This window comes from Miscanthus floridulus, chromosome 16 (genome assembly GCF_019320115.1).
Source record: "Miscanthus floridulus cultivar M001 chromosome 16, ASM1932011v1, whole genome shotgun sequence".
NCBI classification, from domain to species: Eukaryota; Viridiplantae; Streptophyta; class Magnoliopsida; order Poales; family Poaceae; genus Miscanthus; species Miscanthus floridulus.
The window spans coordinates 92,610,013-92,630,906 of record NC_089595.1 but is presented as its reverse complement, the minus strand read 5'-3'; the positions used below and the strand labels follow the sequence as shown (position 1 = coordinate 92,630,906).

Sequence of the window (20,894 nt, the reverse complement as noted above, 5' to 3'; positions counted from 1 at the left end):
GCACCCTCTGGATGTGCTCTTTCTATCAACTTTGCATCCGACATAATCCAAATCAGAATAGCCAACTAATTCAAATATAGCTCCTTTGGGATACCAAAGGCCAATGCTTGGTGTGTGCTTAAGATACCTAAGGATTCTTTTTATGGCAATTAAATGAATTTCCTTAGGATTAGCTTAAAATCTAGCACACATACACACACTAAACATGATGTTAGGCCTAGATGCGGTCAAATATAATAAGCTACTAATCATAGAGTGGTAGAGAGTTTGATCAACCGGGTTACCTCCCTTATCTAGGTTGAGATGTCCATTAGTTGGCATTGGTGTCTTGATTGGCTTATATTTATCCATCTTGAATCTCTTGAGAAGATCATCAGTATATTTCTCTTGAGAGATGAAAATCCCTTCTCTCATTTGCTTGACTTAAAAACCAAGAAAGAATGTAAGCTCTCCAATCATTGACATCTTGAACTCCTTCGATATCAATTCACCAAACTCTTTGCATGAATCTTCATTTGATGATCCAAAGATGATATCATCAATATACACTTGATAAATGAAGATATGCCCATCAAACTTCTTGGTAAATAGTGTGGTGTCGACCTTCCCAATGGTGAAGCTCTTCTCAATGAGGAAGTCCCGAAGGCGCTCATACCAAGCTCTTGGGGCTTGCTTAAGCCTATATAATGCCTTGGACAACCTATAAACATGATTAGGATATCTAGGGTCTTCAAACCCAGGAGGTTGATCAACATAGACTAGTTCATTGATAAAGCCATTTACAAATGCACTTTTCACATCCATTTGATAAAGTTTTATTTCATGATGTGATGCATATGCAAGGAGGATACGGATGGCTTCTAATCTTGCAACCGGGGCAAAGGTCTCTCCAAAATCCAAACCTTTAACTTGAGAGAACCCCTTTGCAACTAGTCTTGCCTTGTTCCTCACAACAACACCTTGATCATCTTGCTTATTTTGGAACACCCACTTTGTTCCAATGACTCTTGCACCTTTTGGCCGCTCTTCAAGAGTCCAAACTTCATTGCGGGTGAAATTGTTCAACTCTTCATGCATGGCATTTATCCAATCCAGATGTTGAAGAGCTTCTTCTACCTTAGTAGGCTCAAAGCAAGAGACAAAAGAGTGATGAGCAATAAATGAAGCAAGTTTTTGAGATCGAGTCATTACACCCTTTGATGGACTCTCTATGATGAGATCTTGTGGATGGTCTTGAAGTAGAGGTTTATTTCTTCTATTGACCACTTGAGGGGGAGGTTGTGGAGCATCAACATCTTGTGCTTGTACCACCATTTGTTAATGGGAGACATGAGTATCTTCATTTTCTACTCTCTCATCTTTTTCACCATCTTGTGGTATACTTAATGAAGAAGGTGGATCAATCACTTGTACATCATCTTCATCATCTTTAGGCTTGACGTCTCCAACTGGAATGTTCTTCATAGCCTCCCTCAATGGTTCATCACCTACATCATCAAGATTCTCATGTGCTCCTTGGGAGCCATTAGATTCATCAAATTCCACATTATATATTTCTTCAACCAAGCCGGTGGCATGATTAAATAGTTTATATGCTTTGGACTCTGATGAGTAACCAACAAGAAAACTAATATCACAACATCTTTGGAACTTCCCTAGGTGTTGCCGCTTCTTGTAGATGTAGCATTTGCAACCAAACACCCTAAAGAAGGAGATGTTCGAATTTTTCCCATTGAGCAACTCATAAGGGGTCTTGCCAAGGAACTTTTGAAGGAATAGGTGGTTGGATGCATAGCATGTGGTGTTGATTGCTTCCATCCATAGAGCTTCAGGGGTGTTGTACTCATCAAGCATTGTTCTTGCAAGAGTGATCAATGTTCGGTTCTTCCTCTCAACTACACCATTTTGTTGAGTAGTATATGTTGTGGAGACTTCATGTTTGATTCCAACTTCACCACAATAAGCTTCTATGTTTGTGTTGTCAAATTCTTTCCCATTTTCACTTCTTATCTTCTTAAGCTTCACTTTAAATTCATTTTGTGCTCTCTTGGCAAACTTCTTGAAGCAAGATGCAACTTTGGATTTGTCATGAAGGAAGAATACCCATGTATACCTTGAATAATCATCAACAATCACAAGACAAAAAAGATTTCCTCCCAAACTCTTGTATGTTGTTGGTCCAAATAAATCCATGTGAAGGAGTTCTAGCACTCTTATGGTTGACATGAAAGCTTTTGTTGGATGGGTATTTGTAACTTGCTTGCCGGCTTGACATGCACTACAAAGCTTGTCCTTCTCAAATTTCACATCCTTCAACCCTCTTACCAAGTCATTCTTCATAAGCTTCTTAAGTGAGCTCATCCCAACATGAGCAAGTCTTTTATGCCATAGCCACCCAAGTGTTGTTTTGGTGAATAGGCATGTCTTCAAGTTTACATCTTCAGAGGTGAAGTCCACTAGATATAGATTGTTGTATCTAAATCCTTTGAATATCACATGATCATCATCCTTCTTGGATACAACAACCTCCTTCTTGGTAAACAAGCATTGGAAGCCAAGATCACACAATTGTCCAACGGATAGCAAGTTGAAACTCAATGAAGCAACATATAGCACATTGGAGATGGAGTGATCATTTGATATTGCCACTTTGCCCAATCCTTTGACCTTGCCCTTTGAGTTATCTCTAAATGTGATTCTTTCTTGCCCATCTACTTCATCTAGTGAGGTAAACATACGAGGATCACCGGTCATATGTTGTGTGCAACCACTATCAATAACCCAATAACTTCCACCGGTCTTGTAGTTCACCTACACATAAGAGATCAAGCTTTAGGAACCCAAACTTGTTGAGGGCCCTTCACCTTCTCAACAAGTGACTTTGCAACCCAAATTTTCTTAGGCCTATTCTTGTTGGGAGGACCTAAGAACATCACTTTCATCTTTCCACTAGAATCCTTTCTAAGCATGTAGTGAGTATTGAAGGCAAAATGTCTAGCATGCTTGGGCAAGGGTTGTGGTGGTGGAGTTTGGCACTCATGAGCAAAGTGGCCTTCTTGTCCACACTCAAAACATCTCTTAGGCTTTGGCTTGGACTTATGTTGTTGTTGAGCTTGAGCCTTCTTCTCTTGATTTGCCAAGTACCCAATGCCACTTCTATCAATCTTCATGATGGTGTTCATTAGTAGCTCACTTTGAAGATGCTTGCCTCTAGTGAACTTGCTCAATCCAATCTTAAGATGCTCTTTCTCCAACTTGAGCTTCTTGTTTTCTTCCTTGAGAGCATCATTGTTCTTCTCTTCCTTGAGCTTCTTGTTCTCATCTTTGAGCTTCTCTTTCTCAAGGATCAAGCCATCATCATGAACAATGGTTTCTAGCACAATAGACTTGGTGGCTTTGAGTTCTTTAAGATCTTTCTTGAGCTTTTCATTATCATTCTTGAGCTTGACAAACTCATCATAATCATTGGCTTCAACCACTTGCTTGCCCTTGCTACTAGAACTTTGCTCAATGCTCTCAATAATCAAGTCATCACATGATGTAGCTATATCAATCTTAACAACATCGTTAGTAGCATCATGTGGCTCATTGGATAAGAATTCTTGAGAAATAACAAGAGTATCATGATTAACTTTAAGAGTGGTATATTCTTCTCTTAGCTTGTTGTGGCTAGTGATGAGCTCATTATGTGTCTTCTCAACTTTATCATGTTTATCTTTAAGCTCTTTCTTAGAAGATTTGAGCTCCTTGAGTTTGGATGATATAGCATCATTTGCTTCTCTAAGCTCAACACTAGCCTTTTCGGCTATATCACATTTAGCTAAAAGTGCATCATTTTTAGCCTCTAGCTTTTCATTTTAGCTCTAGTTTTTATAATGATCTTAGTGTATTGTTTTAGCAATCTAGCAAGATCTTCATAAGAAGGTGATTCATATTCATCATCATCACTATCGCTATCATCATCACTAGCATGCTCATCATCACTACTATCATCATTGTTCGATACCTTGCGGTCACCCTTGGCAATAAGGCATAGGTGTGTAGAGGATGATGGCAGTGGTGGCGATGAAGATGATGAAGAGTTGATAACAATTGCGGCCACCTTCTTGTTGTCACTATCATCATCAGATGAAGCACTAGATGAATCAATGTCCATGAGCCAATCACGACAATGTATGCCTTTCCACTTTTCTTCTTCTTATGGAAGTCCCTCTTCTTGCCATCTCTCTTCTTGTATGGCTTGTTCTTCTTCTTCTCTTCTTCTTCTTTATTACTTGAGTCATCTTTCTTGCCCTTATATTTGTTCTTGAACTTATCTTTCTTGGGCTTAGTGCATTGGTGTGCTAGATGACCAAGTTCTCCACAATTGAAGCAATCAATCTTGGAGATTGGCTTTCTTCTAGAGCTAGTGAAGAACTTCTTCTTCTTGCCATCAAACTTGATGCCACTCTTGTTGAGCTTCTTTAGCATCTTGGCGGTCTTCTTCACCATGAGAGCAAGACTTTCATCATCACTTGAGCTCTCATACTCAAGTCTTGCTTTGCCCTTCTCTTGACTAGCTTTGAATGCTAAGTCCTTATCTTTCTTCTTGGTAGAGGATGAGTCATTTTGTGGAGTGATGTGCATGTACATCTCATGAGCATTGATCTTTCCCAAGATTTGTGTCGGTGTAGCGGTGGAAAGATCACCTTGATGTAGCACGGTCACAATATGCCCATATTTGTCAATGGGGAGGACACTCAAGATCTTTCTTACAACATCAGATGGTTGCATTTGAGTGAGTCCAAGCCCATTGACTTCCTCTACAAGAATATTCAAGCATGAATACATCTCATTAGCACATTCCTTAGGAAGCATTTCAAAAGAATTGAGCTTTTTCATGACAAGATGATAGCGTTCCTCACGCTCACTCTTGGTTCCCTCATGGAGTGCACAAATGTCCGACCATAGTGCATGGGCGTCTTTGTGGTTCCTCACCCAATTGAACACATCTTTGCAAAGGCCTCTAAAGATGGTGTTTCAAGCCTTTGCATTCCACTTCTCATAATTCACCTCATCGCCTTGTAGGTGAGTAGCATCCTGAGGTTTTGGGAAGCCTTGTGAGGTGGCTCTAAGAATACCAACATCTAGAGCTTCTAGATACGCCTCCATGCGAATTTTCCAATAAGGAAAATCATCTCTCTCAAAGATAGGAGGACGTCCATCCCCGTGAGATATCTTGCTCTAGGCGGTTAAGCCTAAAAACATGAGCATGAGGCTCTGATACCAATTGAAAGGATCAAGATGTCCAAGAGGGGGGTGAATTGGGCTAATTCTAAAAATCTTTGCAATAATTAAATCCTATGGTTAGCCCAATTAACCCCTTGTGCCTAGAAAGTGTTTCTAATTATTCTAACGCACAAAAGACTTGCAACCTAAGTTTCAATCCTACTCTAGCATGGAAATTCTAAGAATGTAAAGACATGAATTGAATTGCTCAAAGTAAATAGAGAGGGAGGAACGCGGCGATGTTTTGCCGAGATATCGGAGAGTCGCCACTCCCCACTAGTCCTCATTGGAGCACCCGTGCAAGGGTGTGGCTCCCCCTTGATCCATGCAAGGATCAAGTGCTCTCTATGGGTTGATTCTTTGACACTTCATCGCGGAGAATCACCCACAACCACTCACAACTTGAGTTGGGTCATCCACAAGCTCTTCGGATGATCACCAAGCTCTCAATCACCACCAAGCCATCTAGGTGATGGCGATCACCAAGAGTAACAAGCACGAACTCTCACTTGACCACGACAAGCCTAATGAGAAGGTGGATGCACACTTTGCTACTCTTGATCTTCACTAATGAGGGCTCTCTTTGGGATTCTTAAATCCCAATCACCTCACTAGGACCTTGCTCTTCTTGGCACTCTCTAAGGTGTTTCTTAGCTATTGGAATGAGCAAAAGTACCCCCACACATGAGTGGAGGTTGTATTTATAACACCGGCTAAAAAACAAACCATTATGTGCCTCTGTGGGGTGACCGGACGCTCCAGTCATGTTGACCGAACGCACTGGTCAGTACACCTCGAACTCCAGTGGTTAAGAGTTGACCAGACACTGGCAGCATCTGATCAACACTGACTGGACATGTCCAGTCATGTTTTCCCCTCACTAGAGCCTTACTAATGTCGACCGGACTCTGGACCCCCAACGTCCGGTCACTTGCAGAGCAGCGTCCGGTCAGTAGCCAAAACCTGATCATTGTCCGGTCAGCATTGACTGGACACGTCCGATCAGGATTCTCTCTCTTTGGGACCTTACTGGAGTCGACCGGACGCTGGCCCTCAGCGTCCGGTGACATGACCTCGCAGCATCCGGTGACTTTCAGTCACTTTCACCTTGGTCAAATGAACTGATCGGACCCTGAGCCCGCGTCTAGTCACACCGGAGCCACTGTCCGGCCAGTATTTGACCCTCTATTCACTTCCAACTCTCGAACATATGTGAATGAAGTTTGCTCCATTGGATCAAAGGACTGCTATGGAGCTACCTAGTGCTAGTTTAGACAAGTATGCACCACACCTAACTCACTAGTCTCACCTAGGTCAAGCTACCCATTCATACCCCCTTAATAGTATGGCCAAAGGAAAAACAAAGTCCTAAACTACTCTAAGTGTCTCTCCAACTCCAATCGACACTTAGAACTAGTCCATCCTTAACCTTGACATTCATCCTTTAAAAATCGAAATGATTTCCATCGTAGGGGCATGACAACCTTGATTGCCCAATCGATCTCTATTACCGTGACCTAACTCAATTGTTTCTGCAAAACACACGTTAGTCACAGTAATCACGTATTGTCATTAATCACCAAAACCCAACTAGGGGTCTAGATGCCTTCACTTATATTCTTTCTTGGTTTTCAAATCAAGCAAATGAGAGAAGGGATTTTCATCTCTCAAGAAAAGTATACCAAGGACCTTCTCAAGAGGTTCAAAATAGATGAATGTAAGCCAATCAATACACCTATGCCATCAAATGGATATCTCAACCTAGATGAGGGAGGTAAAACGGTTGATCAAACTCTCTACCGCTCTATGATTGGTAGCTTGTTATATTTGACCACATCTAGGCCTGACATCATGTTTAGTGTGTGTATACGGAATTCAAGCTACTCCTAAGGAAGCTCATTTGGTTGCCGTTAAAAGAATCCTTAGGTACCTTAAGCACACACCAAGCATTGGTCTTTGGTATCCCAAAGGAGCTAGATTCCAACTAGTTGGCTATTTTGATTTGGATTATGCCTGTTGCAAAATTGATAGGAAAAGCACATCCGGAGGATGTAATTTGCTTGGTAGATCACTAGTGTCTTGGTTCTCCAAGAAGCAAAATAGTGTGGCATTGTCCACCGCCGAGGTGGAATACATTGCAGCGGGTGCTTGTTGTGCACAAATTCTTTACATGAAGCAAACTTTGCTACACTATGGTGTAGTTCTAGAAAAGGTACCTCTTCTGTATGATAATGAGAGCACCGTAAAACTTGCTAATAATCCGATTCAACACTCTCGCACCAAGCACATAGATATCCACCATCATTTTTTAAAAAATCGTGTTGCTAAAAATGATATATTACTAGAAGGTGTAAGAACCGAGGATCAATTGGCGGATATCTTCACTAAACCGCTAGATGAGGCTACATTTTGTCGGTTGAGGAATGAGCTCAATGTGCTTGATTCTAGTAACTTCACTAAAAAATGAGCTTGTGTTGTCCCTTGTATTACATTGTAGTATAAAACATGTTTAATTTTTTGTAATGCACGTAGGGCTTGTCTAACATGGTTAAGATAACCGCTGAAAAGCGTGTGAAAAAGCTTAACCTTGGATCAAACTTGATAAACAACTAGAATTACTTTCAAGTATTGCATTGCATATGCATGTGTGTTGCTTTGTCGTTTCTTTTCGGTTATCTTTTGAGCATCCGCTATGTTTATCCACAAATAGGGAGAGCATTTGAAGCTCATGTTGGTCATAAAACCCTATTGTGTGACCACATGTTGCTCCTCGCCCCTTTTATTGCCTATTTTCTTAAAAAAATTATAGCCTAAGGCAAAATACTTTGAAAAATTTGAGGGTTTGAGAGAGGTCTCTCACATCAGTCCTAATTGGTGTTTACATGTATGTCATTGAAGTTGGGACTTGATTGGGAAAAGGCAGCGTGAAGGAACTTTGAAGATCTACTGAAAAATGGTGACCGAACGCTGCACCAGACTCTGCTTCCAGTGTTCGGTTAGTTCATAGGAGATGAATAGATGCAACACAGGAGTGACCGGACACTGAATAGTGTTCTCCAGCGTCCGGTGAGAAGATGGCCCTGTGTTCGGTCAAACGAAGATGAAGCTGCCAGGATTGACTGGACTCTGTTCTGCGTCTAGTTAAGGGTAATCGGACACGTCTAGTCATGACTTGAGGGGTTTTGGACCTCTCTATTGTCGATCGGACTCTGGATGACAGCGTTCGGTCATTGCCACCGATGCGTCTGGTCATGGAAGGTCAAGCGGGAAGTTCTCTTTTTTCTTTCCTTGCCTGTCACACGGGGGCCACCTTAAATCGTTTTTCCTCGATTCGCACCTAGGTCACCCGCACCACCAGTGCCTTCATCGCCCACCTACACCTTGCCCTCGCTGCGACCCTACCATCATGCTCCACCATGAACTATGCCGCCATGTCCTCGCCATCACTCCTATCTTTGTACCTGCCTCCATAGTAGCGCCACCGCGCCTGACCTAGTAGTGCCTATGCCACACCTACATCTTCGCTATGCTCGTGTCTGCCCTAGCCACGCTTGCACCCATGTCTGCCTCGTGCCCCCACACCACCACGCCCGCCTTCGCCATCATGCCGCCACCCCTGCACCAGCCTTGCCGCAACAGCACCCACATAGCCTCGCAGCACCCACGCCCACGCCTACATTGTGCCACCGTGCCTTCTCGGCCACCGCACTACTTCACGACACCAAACCCTAACCCTAGGCATAGCCTCGCTGATCTTGGTGGTGCCTCGTGATTCTCTCCATTACTTGTCGGTTGCCGAATCATCAAATTTCATCAGGTAGCAAGACATCGATTTCAATTTCACTTCTATTGCTTGCTTCTTAGGGTTTCTCATCTCTAGATGAATATTGTGATTATTTATAGTCCCTATCTATTCCATCGTGCAGTGAGTCAGTACTCTTGTGGTTGATTTGGTAGTTGTCAGTAAACTCGGGGCCAAGCCCACGAGTATGGATTGAGGCCAAGCCTCACGAGTGTTAGTTGGCAGTTGTTTCTTGTTAGTGGTAGTGTTTCTCATTAGTTTCTGAGATGGCACACTGTAAGAATGCCGAAGCTGGTCCTAGTGATGAGGATCCAAGGCCTCCACCACGCCTGACTGCTCAGCAAAAAGGAAAGGCAAAAACGATTACAAAGAAGAAGCATAAGATAGATGATGTTGAGGTAGAGAGGACAGCAGCAGTGACAGCTGCTGCAGAGTGTGCAGAGAGAGGTGGAGCTAGTAGTGGTGTTCACATAGGCAATTAGTTTTCACCCACTTAGTGGGCTGCCATCGAGTGGATTGAGGCCAGTCTTGGTAGTCCACTAGGACTATCATGCTTGGAGGACGACGTATCTCTTTAGAGGAGAGTTAGACTCAGGGGGAGACTAAGCAGTAGACATAGTCAGCAGAGCAGACAGAGGGCACTCAGCAGGGAGAGTAGGTTGAGGTGGCAGAGTAGACAAAGGGCACTCAGTAGGGAGAGCAGGTTGAGGAGGCAGAGAAGGCAGCATAGCCACAACTTCGATGCTCCAGTCGCACACGTACTCAGGTGTCACCAAGGCCTGAGACATAGAGGCGGGGTTCTCATCCACCTCCTAGACCACAGGGTCCACCTCCGGTGGTACACCTTGACCTAAGGGCAGCTATAGCCAAATAGGTGCAGCAGCTATGGTTCGTTCAGTTTGAGTATTGGTTTCCACCGAGGTAGGATGAGCGTGCATCAGAGCACTTCTACACCGTACTGTAGGAGGATTTTTATAATGCATATCTCAATAGTGGTGTTGCTTTCATATCTTAGCGGGTCTACTCCATAGAGTCTTTAGTTGTAGCTATAGGTGAGTAGATCCATTCTCATCTCTCTTATCTGTCAGGGTTGACAGATCTTCTTGGATGAATAGGTTGTTATGTTCCATCATAGGTTTGCGAGTTCTACTCTTTGTGGATTGACCCGAGGCACAAATTTATTCACTTTGCTTTCAGAGGCCATGACTACAGGCTCTAGAGCTCAAGGACCAGAGAGATACTAAGGATTCTAGAGTCACCTATTCACCTTCATGAGGTATGCTATGGTCAGATAGAGCCTCCGAGACGCCCTCATAGTGGACTTGTGCCACCTATAGATCTTCTCAGACCATGCTTCATAGAGCCATTTGGGGAGGGGTTGAGGAGGACACCACATGACCTTACACCTATAGCTCAGCTCCTTGATGCTATTATGAGGAGGACTTTGCTCTCGAGGATGGGTTACCGTGAGGGTTTGACTCACATTCAACTGTGGTTAGTGCATTCTCTGGTGTCTTAGACTGTCTTTGATATTTGGGATATGATACTTTCAGAGATGGAGGATACACTAGCAGAGGGCTTTAGAGGTCACCGTTAGCTACCTTATGCTCATTGGATCACTTTCCTAATCCAAAAGGTAGTTACATAGAAGTCTCCTAAGACAATGGCAGAGTACACATGTGCTACTACTGAGTTTTTGCCATATGACGTGATCTAGATGCTACGTCACAGTCATGCAAGGACACCTCGCCAGTCGAGCTATCGCCTAGAGGTACTAGAGACAATAGCTCAGCAAGATGAGATCATTAGAGGCATTATAGCTACAAAGGAGGAGGAGCTTGATGCACAGTAGGAGGATGTGGTCGAGAGTGACCTGAGTGATAGCTCTAATGATGACTATTAGCCGATTCTACAGATGGCTCCTTGACCACACGACACAGAGGCCAGTGGCTCTAGCTCCGCTCCACCATAGCCACCATAGACAGACCTAGCTCTTCTAGCTGTACTTGAGTAGATGAGGCAGGACCAGGCACGCTAGGCACAGGAGACCGCAGCTGCACTTGCTTAGGTTCAGGCTCGATAGGATGAGTTTTAGAGGCAGCAGCAGGCCATGCAGCAATAGAAGCTTATGATTCAGCAGCAGTTACTTGGCATCATGTAGCATGTATTCACTGCTATTGGGGTTGCTCCTCAATAGTCTACACTTCAGATAGGCCAGCCTGCTACCACCACTCTAGTGACTCTAGCTGTACAGCCTAGTGGGCTTTAGAGTCAGGGACCACCAGCTACTCAGTTTGCTTTACCTACAGAGCAGGTGCCCTAGTGGTTTGCTTCACCAGTGATAGCTTAGGGTCCTCACTTTACTCCTATTGTTATGGGCTTCACTCTGACTTTGGGCTCTTCAGTGTTAGTGACGGATACCCCAGTCTCTAAGAGTCTTGGTGCTACATTCAGTGAGCTTACCGGGCAGCCTACACCTCCAAAGTTATGAGTCCTTGTCCCTACCATAGTTGCTCTAGTTATCAGGACTACTGAGACAATTTCGGCGTCTGTTGCATCATTCGAGCCACCTTAGACAGTCAATCCTACACTTGAGGCTTCAGCGATAGCGGCAGAGGCAGATGTGGCTCCACTTTCTATAGTAATACTTTTAGAGTCATAGGCCACGCTAGTTACTGAGCAGACCTCGATCGCTTCACCTTCACTTTCAGCTATAGAGGGTTAGACCGCTCAGAGTTCAGGATCAGAGGATGATGCAGCTCAGTTTTAGATCTCTCACCGCACCTCAGCGCTCGACTTGTCTGCTTCTATCCCACTATCCGACCCTTAGGTTTTGGTGTTTGATGCCAAAGGGGGTGAGGGAGCGAGTATGTTAGATCTAGGGGAGCGTTAGATCTAGGGGGAGCGTGTGATTTGTTTCTTTTGTGACTTCATGCATTCATTTTTATTTTCATGCATTGTCTTATTTACATGTGATGGTGAGACTTATGTGACATGTGTGCTCTCTACATTGTTATATATACATGTCATGTCACTTAGTTATGCTCATTTGCTTTGCTTACGCATTTTACTCCGATTCAAATGAGCTTTACTTCATGTACTCATGCTTAATTCATATCTATTGAGTACACCATGTTGGCTTGGGTCATATAAGCATGTCTAACCCCTTTGTTTTTATTGTCAAAAGCTTATATGAACCAAACATGTTGAAAACCTCACTCATCTCTTTTACATACTCGAGGTTGTGTTGTCATCAATCACCAAAAAGAGGGAGATTGAAAGCATCTAGGCCCCTAGTTGAGTTTCGGTGATTAATGACGACACAAGATTACTATGACTAACGTGTGTTTTGCAGAGATAATTTGAGTTAGGTCATGGTAATGGCAATTGATTGGGCAATCATGGTTATCATGCCCCTGTCGATGGAAATCGTTTTGATTTTCAAAGGATGGACGACAAGGTTAAGGACGGACTAGTTCTAAGTGTCGTTTGGTGTTGGAGAGACACTTAGAGTAGTTTAGAACTTTGTTTTTCATTTGGTCATACTATTAAAGGGGTATGGACTAGTAGCTTAACCTAGTTGAGTCTAGTGAGTTATGTGTGGTGCACACTTGTTAAACCTAGCACTAGGTAGCTCAAGAATAGCCATAAGATCAATTGGAGTAAACTTCATTCACATAGGATTTTAAGTTGGAAGTGAATGAAGGGTCAAATGATTGACCGGATGCTGGTCTGGTTGTGACCGGACGCTAAAGGGTGAGTCCAGTCAGTTTATTTGATCAACTACAGTTGTCTGGTACTGATCGGACGCTGAGAGGAAGTGCACCAGATGCTAGGTACCTGCGTCTGGTCAACTCAGAGAGGTTCCAGATAGACTTTTTTCTCACCGAATACGTCTGGTATGTGTTGACCGGACGCTGAACAGTAAAGTGACCGAACTCTAGGTACCATCGTTCGGTCAATATCAGTAAGGTTCCAAAGAGCGTTTTTCTTGATCAGACGCGTCCGGTCAGTGCTGACCGGACGCAGGTCAGAGTCCGGTCAGAGCCTAACGGTTCTCTCTGACACAGTGGCGTGTATAACTGACCGGAGCGTCCGGTCACCCTGACCGGAGTGTCCGGTCACCCCACAGAGTGATGATTCAGCCTCCAAACGTTATGTTTTGAATGACGGGGGTATAAATACTTACTCCACTCATTTAAGAGAGGTCTCTTGCCCATTTGTTCAGCTGAGAAATACCTTTAGAGTGCAAGGGAGAGCAAGAGCCTAGTGATGTGATTGAGATTTGATAATCCAAGATTAAGGACCTCATTAGTGCATAGAGAGTAGCAAGTGTATATCCACCTTTCTCATTAGGCTTGTTGTGGTCAAGTGAGAGTTTGTGCTTGTTACTTTTGGTGATCGCCATCACCTAGATGGCTCGGTGGTGATTGAGAGCTTGGTGATCATCCGGCGGAGCTTGTGGATGACCCAAGTCAAGTTATGAGCAGTTGTGGGCGATTTATCGTGATGGAGTATCGAAGAATCAGCCCTTAGAGAGTACTTGATCTTTGCGCGGATCAAGGGAGAGCTACACCCTTGCGCGGGTGCTCCAACGAGAACTAGTGCGGAGTGGCGACTCTCCAATACCTTAGAAAAACATTGTCGCATTCATTTCTCTCTCTTTACTTTAAGCATTTACATTTGAGCAATTTATTTCATGTCTTTATATTCCTAGAATTACCATGCTAGAGTAGGATTGGAACCTAGGGTGCAAAACTTTTATGCGGTAGAACAATAAAAATATATTCTAGGCACAAGGGGTGAAGTGGGCTAAATGTAGGGCTTAATTATTGTAAAGAATTTAGAATTAGTCCAATTCACCCCCTCTTGAGCATCTTGATCCTTTCGATGATAATAGTTTATTTCTTTATATAAGTAATTATATAGTCTAATTTTATTCTAAATCATCTGCAATTCCCGCAGCAACAAGCAGTACTTTGTAGGTCCAACTATGTTTCGTGACAATTTATTACCATAGATTTTATGTTTTTGACATATGTTGACACTGTTACTAACGTATAACAAAAATATACAAACTTTGCCATAGAACTTTGACATAAAAAATGTACAAACCATTTTTCGTAACAAACAAAAGACATGTTTAGATCTTTTTGCTGCTAATAATTAACTAGTTAATAGCTCATAACTAATATTAACTAGTTAATAATTCATAGCTAATATTAGTTGGCTTGACCCAACGAGAAAAATAGTTGTTAGTCGGGTATAGTTAATAATTAGCTAAACTGTTAGTTGTACCTATTTAGATATAAAGGAGCAAATTACTAGCAGTTAACTATTAGATTTAGGGATTCAAAGAGGGTCTAAATTGATCACATCATTTCTTGAAGAAAAAACGTTTATCTGAAAATATTTTCAACTAAAATGTCTATGCATCGTAATTCTGACTCTTATATCTTATACTAGGCGCTAGGCGCTTGACTAAACAAAGTAGATTCCAGTAGCAGAGGGAGTTCACTTTACATCACCTATGACTTATCATGTTAACGCATAATTAGGAAGGACTAAAGTTAGGTGGTGTTTGAATTAGGTAAAATTTAGGAGGTGTATTGGGAGGATGTTACATGAAGTGTTTGGATACTAATAAAAAAAACAAATTACATAACCCGTTAGTACTCTATGAGACAAATTTTTTAAGCCTAATTAATTTAGTCATTAGCACATGTTACTGTAGCACAATGTTGTCAAATCATGTACTAATTAGGTTTAAAAGATTCATCTCATAAATTAGTCACAAACTATACAATTAATTTTATAATTAGTCTATATTTAATACTTCATATATGTATCAAATATTCGATCAAACAGCGAATAAAATTTAGGAGAACCACCGAACACCACCTTACTAGCCTCCAGACTCAAAAGTAAAGCCTGACGATACCGATCGCCTTCAACTAACGCTCACATGGTACAGCTGCTGTGGCATGCCGGCCCCCGGTTCAAACCTACCGTCCTATTCATCACCGGTTCACCTGACCCACCACACACACGAGGACAGAGGAGAGGAGCAAAAAGGACAGGGACACCAGCCCGCCGGCGGCGACAGGGTGCGTGTCCGTGTCGTGCGTGCGTGTGCGCCGAGCAAATTCCCCGCCCGGCCCCCAGCCGACGTGGCTCGGCATCCCCAGCTGGATCGCGCAGAAGTAAACGCCGCTTCCCCAAGCCCCACCCCACCTCGTCCTCCTCTCCACTCTCACTTCTCCCTCCAATAATTCTCTCCTCGCTGCTTGCTCCACCTCCAAGCACCACCGAATCAGTGAGTGGGAGCAGTAGCAGCGAGTGGGAGCAGAGGGAGGGAATCCCATGTCTCCGCCCCTCTCTGGAGCAGATCCACGGCGAGCCGACGTGGAGCTGCTGCGGTAGAAAAAAGCCAGCTGAGCTCCGCCCGCAGGCCGCAGCGCGATCGGGATCGATGGGCGGGGAGGCGCCGGAGCGCCGGTGGCTGACCCGCGCGCTGAGCATCAGCGGCGGCGACGGCGGCTGGGTTCCCGAGGAGATGCTGCACCTGGTGATGGGGTTCGTCGAGGACCCGCGCGACCGGGAGGCCGCGTCGCTGGTGTGCCGCCGGTGGCACCGCGTCGACGCGCTCTCGCGGAAGCACGTCACGGTGCCCTTCTGCTACGCCGTGTCCCCGGCGCGCCTGCTCGCGCGGTTCCCGCGGCTCGAGTCGCTGGCCGTGAAGGGGAAGCCCCGCGCGGCCATGTACGGCCTCATACCCGACGACTGGGGCGCCTACGCCCGCCCCTGGGTCACCGAGCTCGCCGCGCCGCTCGAGTGCCTCAAGGCGCTCCACCTCCGCCGCATGATCGTCACGGACAACGACCTCGCCGAGCTCGTCCGTGCCAGGGGCCACATGCTGCAGGAGCTCAAGCTCGACAAGTGCACCGGCTTCTCCACGGATGGACTCCGCCTCGTTGCCCACTCCTGCAGGTACTCGTACTCCTCGATTCTCTTGCTCTTGTTAGCTCCGATCTGGGTGCTGGAGGAAGTAAGATCGAATTGGGGTTACTGAGATGGTGACAATGAGGGGGCGTAGCTACTGTCTAGTCGTTGATTCCCCGAAACGGTTGTGGAGTCATAGCACCCATCACTTTCTGCAAGTAGAAATTTGTGCTACCTTAGGGAGAGTTTTTACCAAAAAGCAGGTTTGAGATCTAGCGCTAAAAATTGGGTGGACTGCCCTCAAATGATTAGAGATCCTAACTCCTAATCATAGAAGATCCGCAGAAGTCTTAGGAGTGCATCTTCAAACCTGTATCATTACAGTTCGTGGCTTCTGCTGTAGATTACTCCAAAAAAGAAAGTTTAATTGATGGTGTTAATTGTGAATAATTTGATTATGGGATGCCTTATTCGATATATATTATATATAAAGAAAAGTTGAGTCATGGAGCAAACCACTGGGAACATGGAAAGGTTGGGCTGTGTTTTGCCTTTGGATAGATCTACCAGAAAAGGAGTCTTTAAATGACCCCAAATTTACGTGTAGCATGATTGTTGGGAATATTTAATGCAATTCCAGTTAAATTAAAACAAGGATAATATCGACTGGCTGAGTTGAACTTCTGTGATTCTCTTGGCTCTAAAATTCTAACAAAATGCCCAAGCAACATGTAAACAGTGGCGTAGGTCTATCATTTTCTGTATGCTGCTAGGAGCTTTTGATGTTTCCTGATCACCCCCGTGACATACAGTTTTAGGTGTCAGGACAGGGATTGTTATTCGTTGATTGCTTAAAAAGGGGGTTGCATTTATTTGCCTGTAGGCTGTAGTGCATCCTTTTGTTATTTGGTTCTCCCCTTTAGTATTCTTTTAGCTGCTAATATTGTGACGAAATCATCACACTAACTTGTGGTGCTAAATTTCATCAGATCACTGAGAACTTTGTTTCTGGAAGAATGTCAAATTAACGATAAAGGCAGGGAATGGATCCACGATCTTGCAGTCAGCTGTCCTGTTCTGACAACATTGAATTTCCACATGACTGAGCTTCAAGTGATGCCAGCTGACCTAGAGCTTCTTGCAAAGAGCTGCAAGTCACTGATTTCCTTGAAGATTAGTGACTGTGATCTTTCAGATTTGATAGGGTTCTTCCAATTTGCCACAGCACTGGAAGAATTTGCTGGAGGGACATTCAATGAGCAAGGGGAACTCACCATGTATGGGAATGTCAGATTTCCGTCAAGACTATGCTCCTTGGGACTTACTTTCATGGGAACAAATGAAATGCCTATTATATTTCCTTTGTCTGCAATACTGAAGAAGCTGGATTTGCAGTACACTTTCCTCACCACTGAAGACCATTGCCAGCTTATTGCAAAATGTCCGAACTTACTAGTTCTCGCGGTAATATCTCCTGCTCGTGTAAATTATGAAGATACTCAATTGACGATCTTTTTTTTATCGTAATTGACATTATATATTCTTGTTTTCAATAGGTGAGGAATGTGATTGGAGATAGAGGATTAGGTGTTGTTGCAGATACGTGCAAGAAGCTCCAAAGGCTCAGAATTGAGCGAGGAGACGATGAAGGAGGTGTGCAAGAAGAGCAAGGAGGGGTCTCTCAAGTGGGCTTGACGGCTATAGCCGTAGGTTGCCGTGAACTGGAATACATAGCTGCCTATGTGTCTGATATAACCAATGGGGCCCTGGAATCTATCGGGACATTCTGCAAAAAGCTCCATGACTTCCGGCTTGTTCTTCTTGATAGAGAAGAGAGGATAACAGAATTGCCACTGGACATTGGTGTCCGAGCTTTGTTGAGGGGCTGCACCAAACTTCGGAGGTTTGCTCTGTACTTGAGACCAGGAGGGCTCTCAGATGCTGGTCTCGGCTACATTGGACAGTGCAGTGGGAACATCCAATACATGCTTCTCGGTAATGTTGGGGAAACTGATGATGGATTGTTCAGTTTCGCATTGGGATGCGTAAACCTGAGAAAGCTTGAACTCAGGAGCTGTTGCTTCAGCGAGCGAGCTCTGGCCCTCGCAATACTACGTATGCCTTCCCTGAGGTACGTATGGGTTCAGGGCTACAAAGCGTCTCAAACCGGCCGAGACCTCATGCTCATGGCGAGGCCCTTCTGGAACATAGAGTTTACACCTCCCAATTCCGAGAACGCAGGTCGGTTGATGGAAGATGGGGAACCTTGTGTAGATAGTCATGCTCAGATACTTGCATACCACTCCCTCGCCGGTAAGAGGTTGGACTGCCCACAATCTGTGGTCCCTTTGTATCCTGCGTGAGTGTAAATAGACTAAGCTGGTGCCTGCTTTCTCCCACGTCCTTGCTTCCTTAGCCTCCTCCTGGTCAACAAGAACGATGTTGATAACTTGATATGTGGTTGTTGTATGGATCTAGATGGCTAGCTGCTACGTACTGTAATAAGCTACTAGTAGCTGAGATGTCCTGGAATAAGCCCTTGCTATTTTCGCCTGTACTGCTATCTAATCCTAGGAAGATGTATACTAGTAATAAGTAACGGTGGAAGATGTGAGTCTTGCTTGCTCGCCCTGATTTGTACTATTGGAGGTATAAGAATACCTGGGTTTTGGCCGCCTACTTTGAGCATTGAGATGTGTGTGGTTGCTCCAGAGTTGACGATGAGACAAAACCAAGACTGGTTTTGTGTGTTATTATAATATGTGCTTGCTGAGTATATAAAGTTACTATGCCAGGGCCATGAAATTTCTCTTTACGATAAATGATATTTTGCAGGGGAGATCCATACAAAACCAAGACTGATTTTGTATGTTCGGCTAATGGTTTATGTGGCTGATAAGTCGGCTGATGCTGATTTATTATGAGAGAAAAACGATGTAATATGGCTATTAAGTTCAAGCGAACACAGGGGGGCGAACACCAATTTGATTGCAGGTGCCGTAGCTATGATTGGCAATTGGCATCTCCTCTGGTGTGTTTGCTGCAGCTCTCCGCATCAAGGGCGCTATCGCGGACGTGGCTCCAAGCAAGAAGGCGACCTCCTGTTATCACCGGACGTGGCTCCAAGCAAGAAGGCGACCTCCTGTTATCACCGAAAGGGCCGTGCGAAAGAAGAGGCGCAATCGCATAGCGCCACGCCACACCACACCACACGGCACGATGATTTGGCCACTAGTTTTTAAACTTTTAAAGGGCTAGCGTACAAAAGTTGCGTAGGAGTCTGCATCTCGCGTGATGAGTGGGGGAAGCCGGACCTCACCGCGACAACGACGGCCGTGTGACCGTGTCCAGCGCTACGAAAACGCCAACGGGGAAGCGACTGAGGCAGCTGATCCTGCGATCCAGTGCACAGTCAGTTGTCTGTCTTCGCCTCTTCGTACGCACGAAATGCTACACGCCTCTTCGTACGCACGAAATGCACAGTCAGTTAAACCTAAAGCAGGATCTCTACGCATAAATCTAACATATCTATTTATATTTTGAATTAAATCGTAAGTCCTAGAAGCATCTAAAGTACTGGATTAGAGATAGAATGAGAGAGAGGGGTGAAAGGGTGCAAACCATCGGCCACCTTGGATGAAGATGGGCTCGCCATCGCAGTGCTTGGCGATAACCCGGTGGCGGTGCAGTAGCGGTGTCGTCCGGGTTGGTGTAGAGGTCGCAGGGCAACCCGGCGTCGTAGCAGTCCTCCAACGTGATGCAGAGGCGGTGGCGGCGCTTCCCGTCGCTGGCAGCGCCCCCTCTGTGATCGGTTAGGGTTTATGACTGTAGGTGGGGTGCTAGACGGCTCAAGCGAACCTTGTGACTCGAGCGCTCCGGCTCCCACCTCCTATTTATGGCGTTGTACGACGGGGGGCCACCAACCATATTAGGGTTGGGCGCCCCCGATCGGGGCGCGGATCCAAGGATCCTTGGGCCTATTGGTGGAGATCAACTAACATTCTCTCCCTTGATCTCACTTATAACTTAAACTTAACTTACTTTTTCTTGTTCCCATTCTATCACAGATCAGTGCATAGAGCGTGCCTCATCGTCACAGTCTTTTGTCATTAGATTAAACAGCTACAATGCACCTCTCTATTTTGAAACAGATTCTTAACTAAGCCCTTATTATCCAGGAATCATAGGCTTTCCCTTAAACCCATGTCGGCTACGTGTTCTCTGAACACACTGGGTGGTAAGCCTTTTATAAGCGGATCCACGAGCATCTTTTCTATTCTTATATGCTCAAGACTAATTATATGATCCCGGATTTTATCTTTCATAACATAATACTTTATGTCAATGTGTTTGGCAGCACCACTTGACTTATTGTTATGAGCATAATATACTGCTAGATTATTATCGCGGTATAACTTAAGTGGTTTATGTATGTCGTCTACCACTTTTAACCCGGGTAAGAATTTCTTTAGTCAATTCACCTGCCCTGTGGCCTCATAACATGCTACAAACTCGACATACATTATGGACGATGTAGTGACAGTTTGCTTCGAGCTTTTCCACGATATAGCTCCTCCTGCGAGAGTGAATATGTACCCTTATGTGGACTTTCTTTCATCTCCCGCATAATCAAAATCTGTGTACCCCTCTATGTGCAGGGAATCAGATCTTCTGTATGTTAGCATGAGACCCTTCGTACCTTGCAGGTAATGCAAAACTTTGTTTACTAAATTCCAGTGTTCTATTCCTGGATTACTCTGATATCTGCCAAGCAACTCGGTAACATATGCTAAGTCAAGACGAGTACACACTTGAGCATACTGTAAGCTTTCGATAACTGAACTATATGGAACTGCTTTCATTTGATCGATCTCATATTGGT

The 20,894-nt window shown here is 44.5% G+C and overlaps 1 protein-coding gene across 1 annotated transcript; it reads left to right on the top strand.

Annotated features, from left to right (window-relative positions):
• The first annotated feature begins 15,258 nt into the window (after positions 1-15,258).
• Positions 15,259-18,639, top strand: LOC136512091 (coronatine-insensitive protein homolog 1b). Its single transcript, XM_066506088.1, has 3 exons — positions 15,259-16,060; positions 17,002-17,476; positions 17,569-18,639. The coding sequence occupies exons 1-3, from the start codon at positions 15,543-15,545 to the stop codon at positions 18,373-18,375; spliced, it is 1,800 nt and encodes a 599-aa protein (XP_066362185.1). The 5' UTR covers positions 15,259-15,542; the 3' UTR covers positions 18,376-18,639.
• The last annotated feature ends 2,255 nt before the right edge of the window (positions 18,640-20,894 follow it).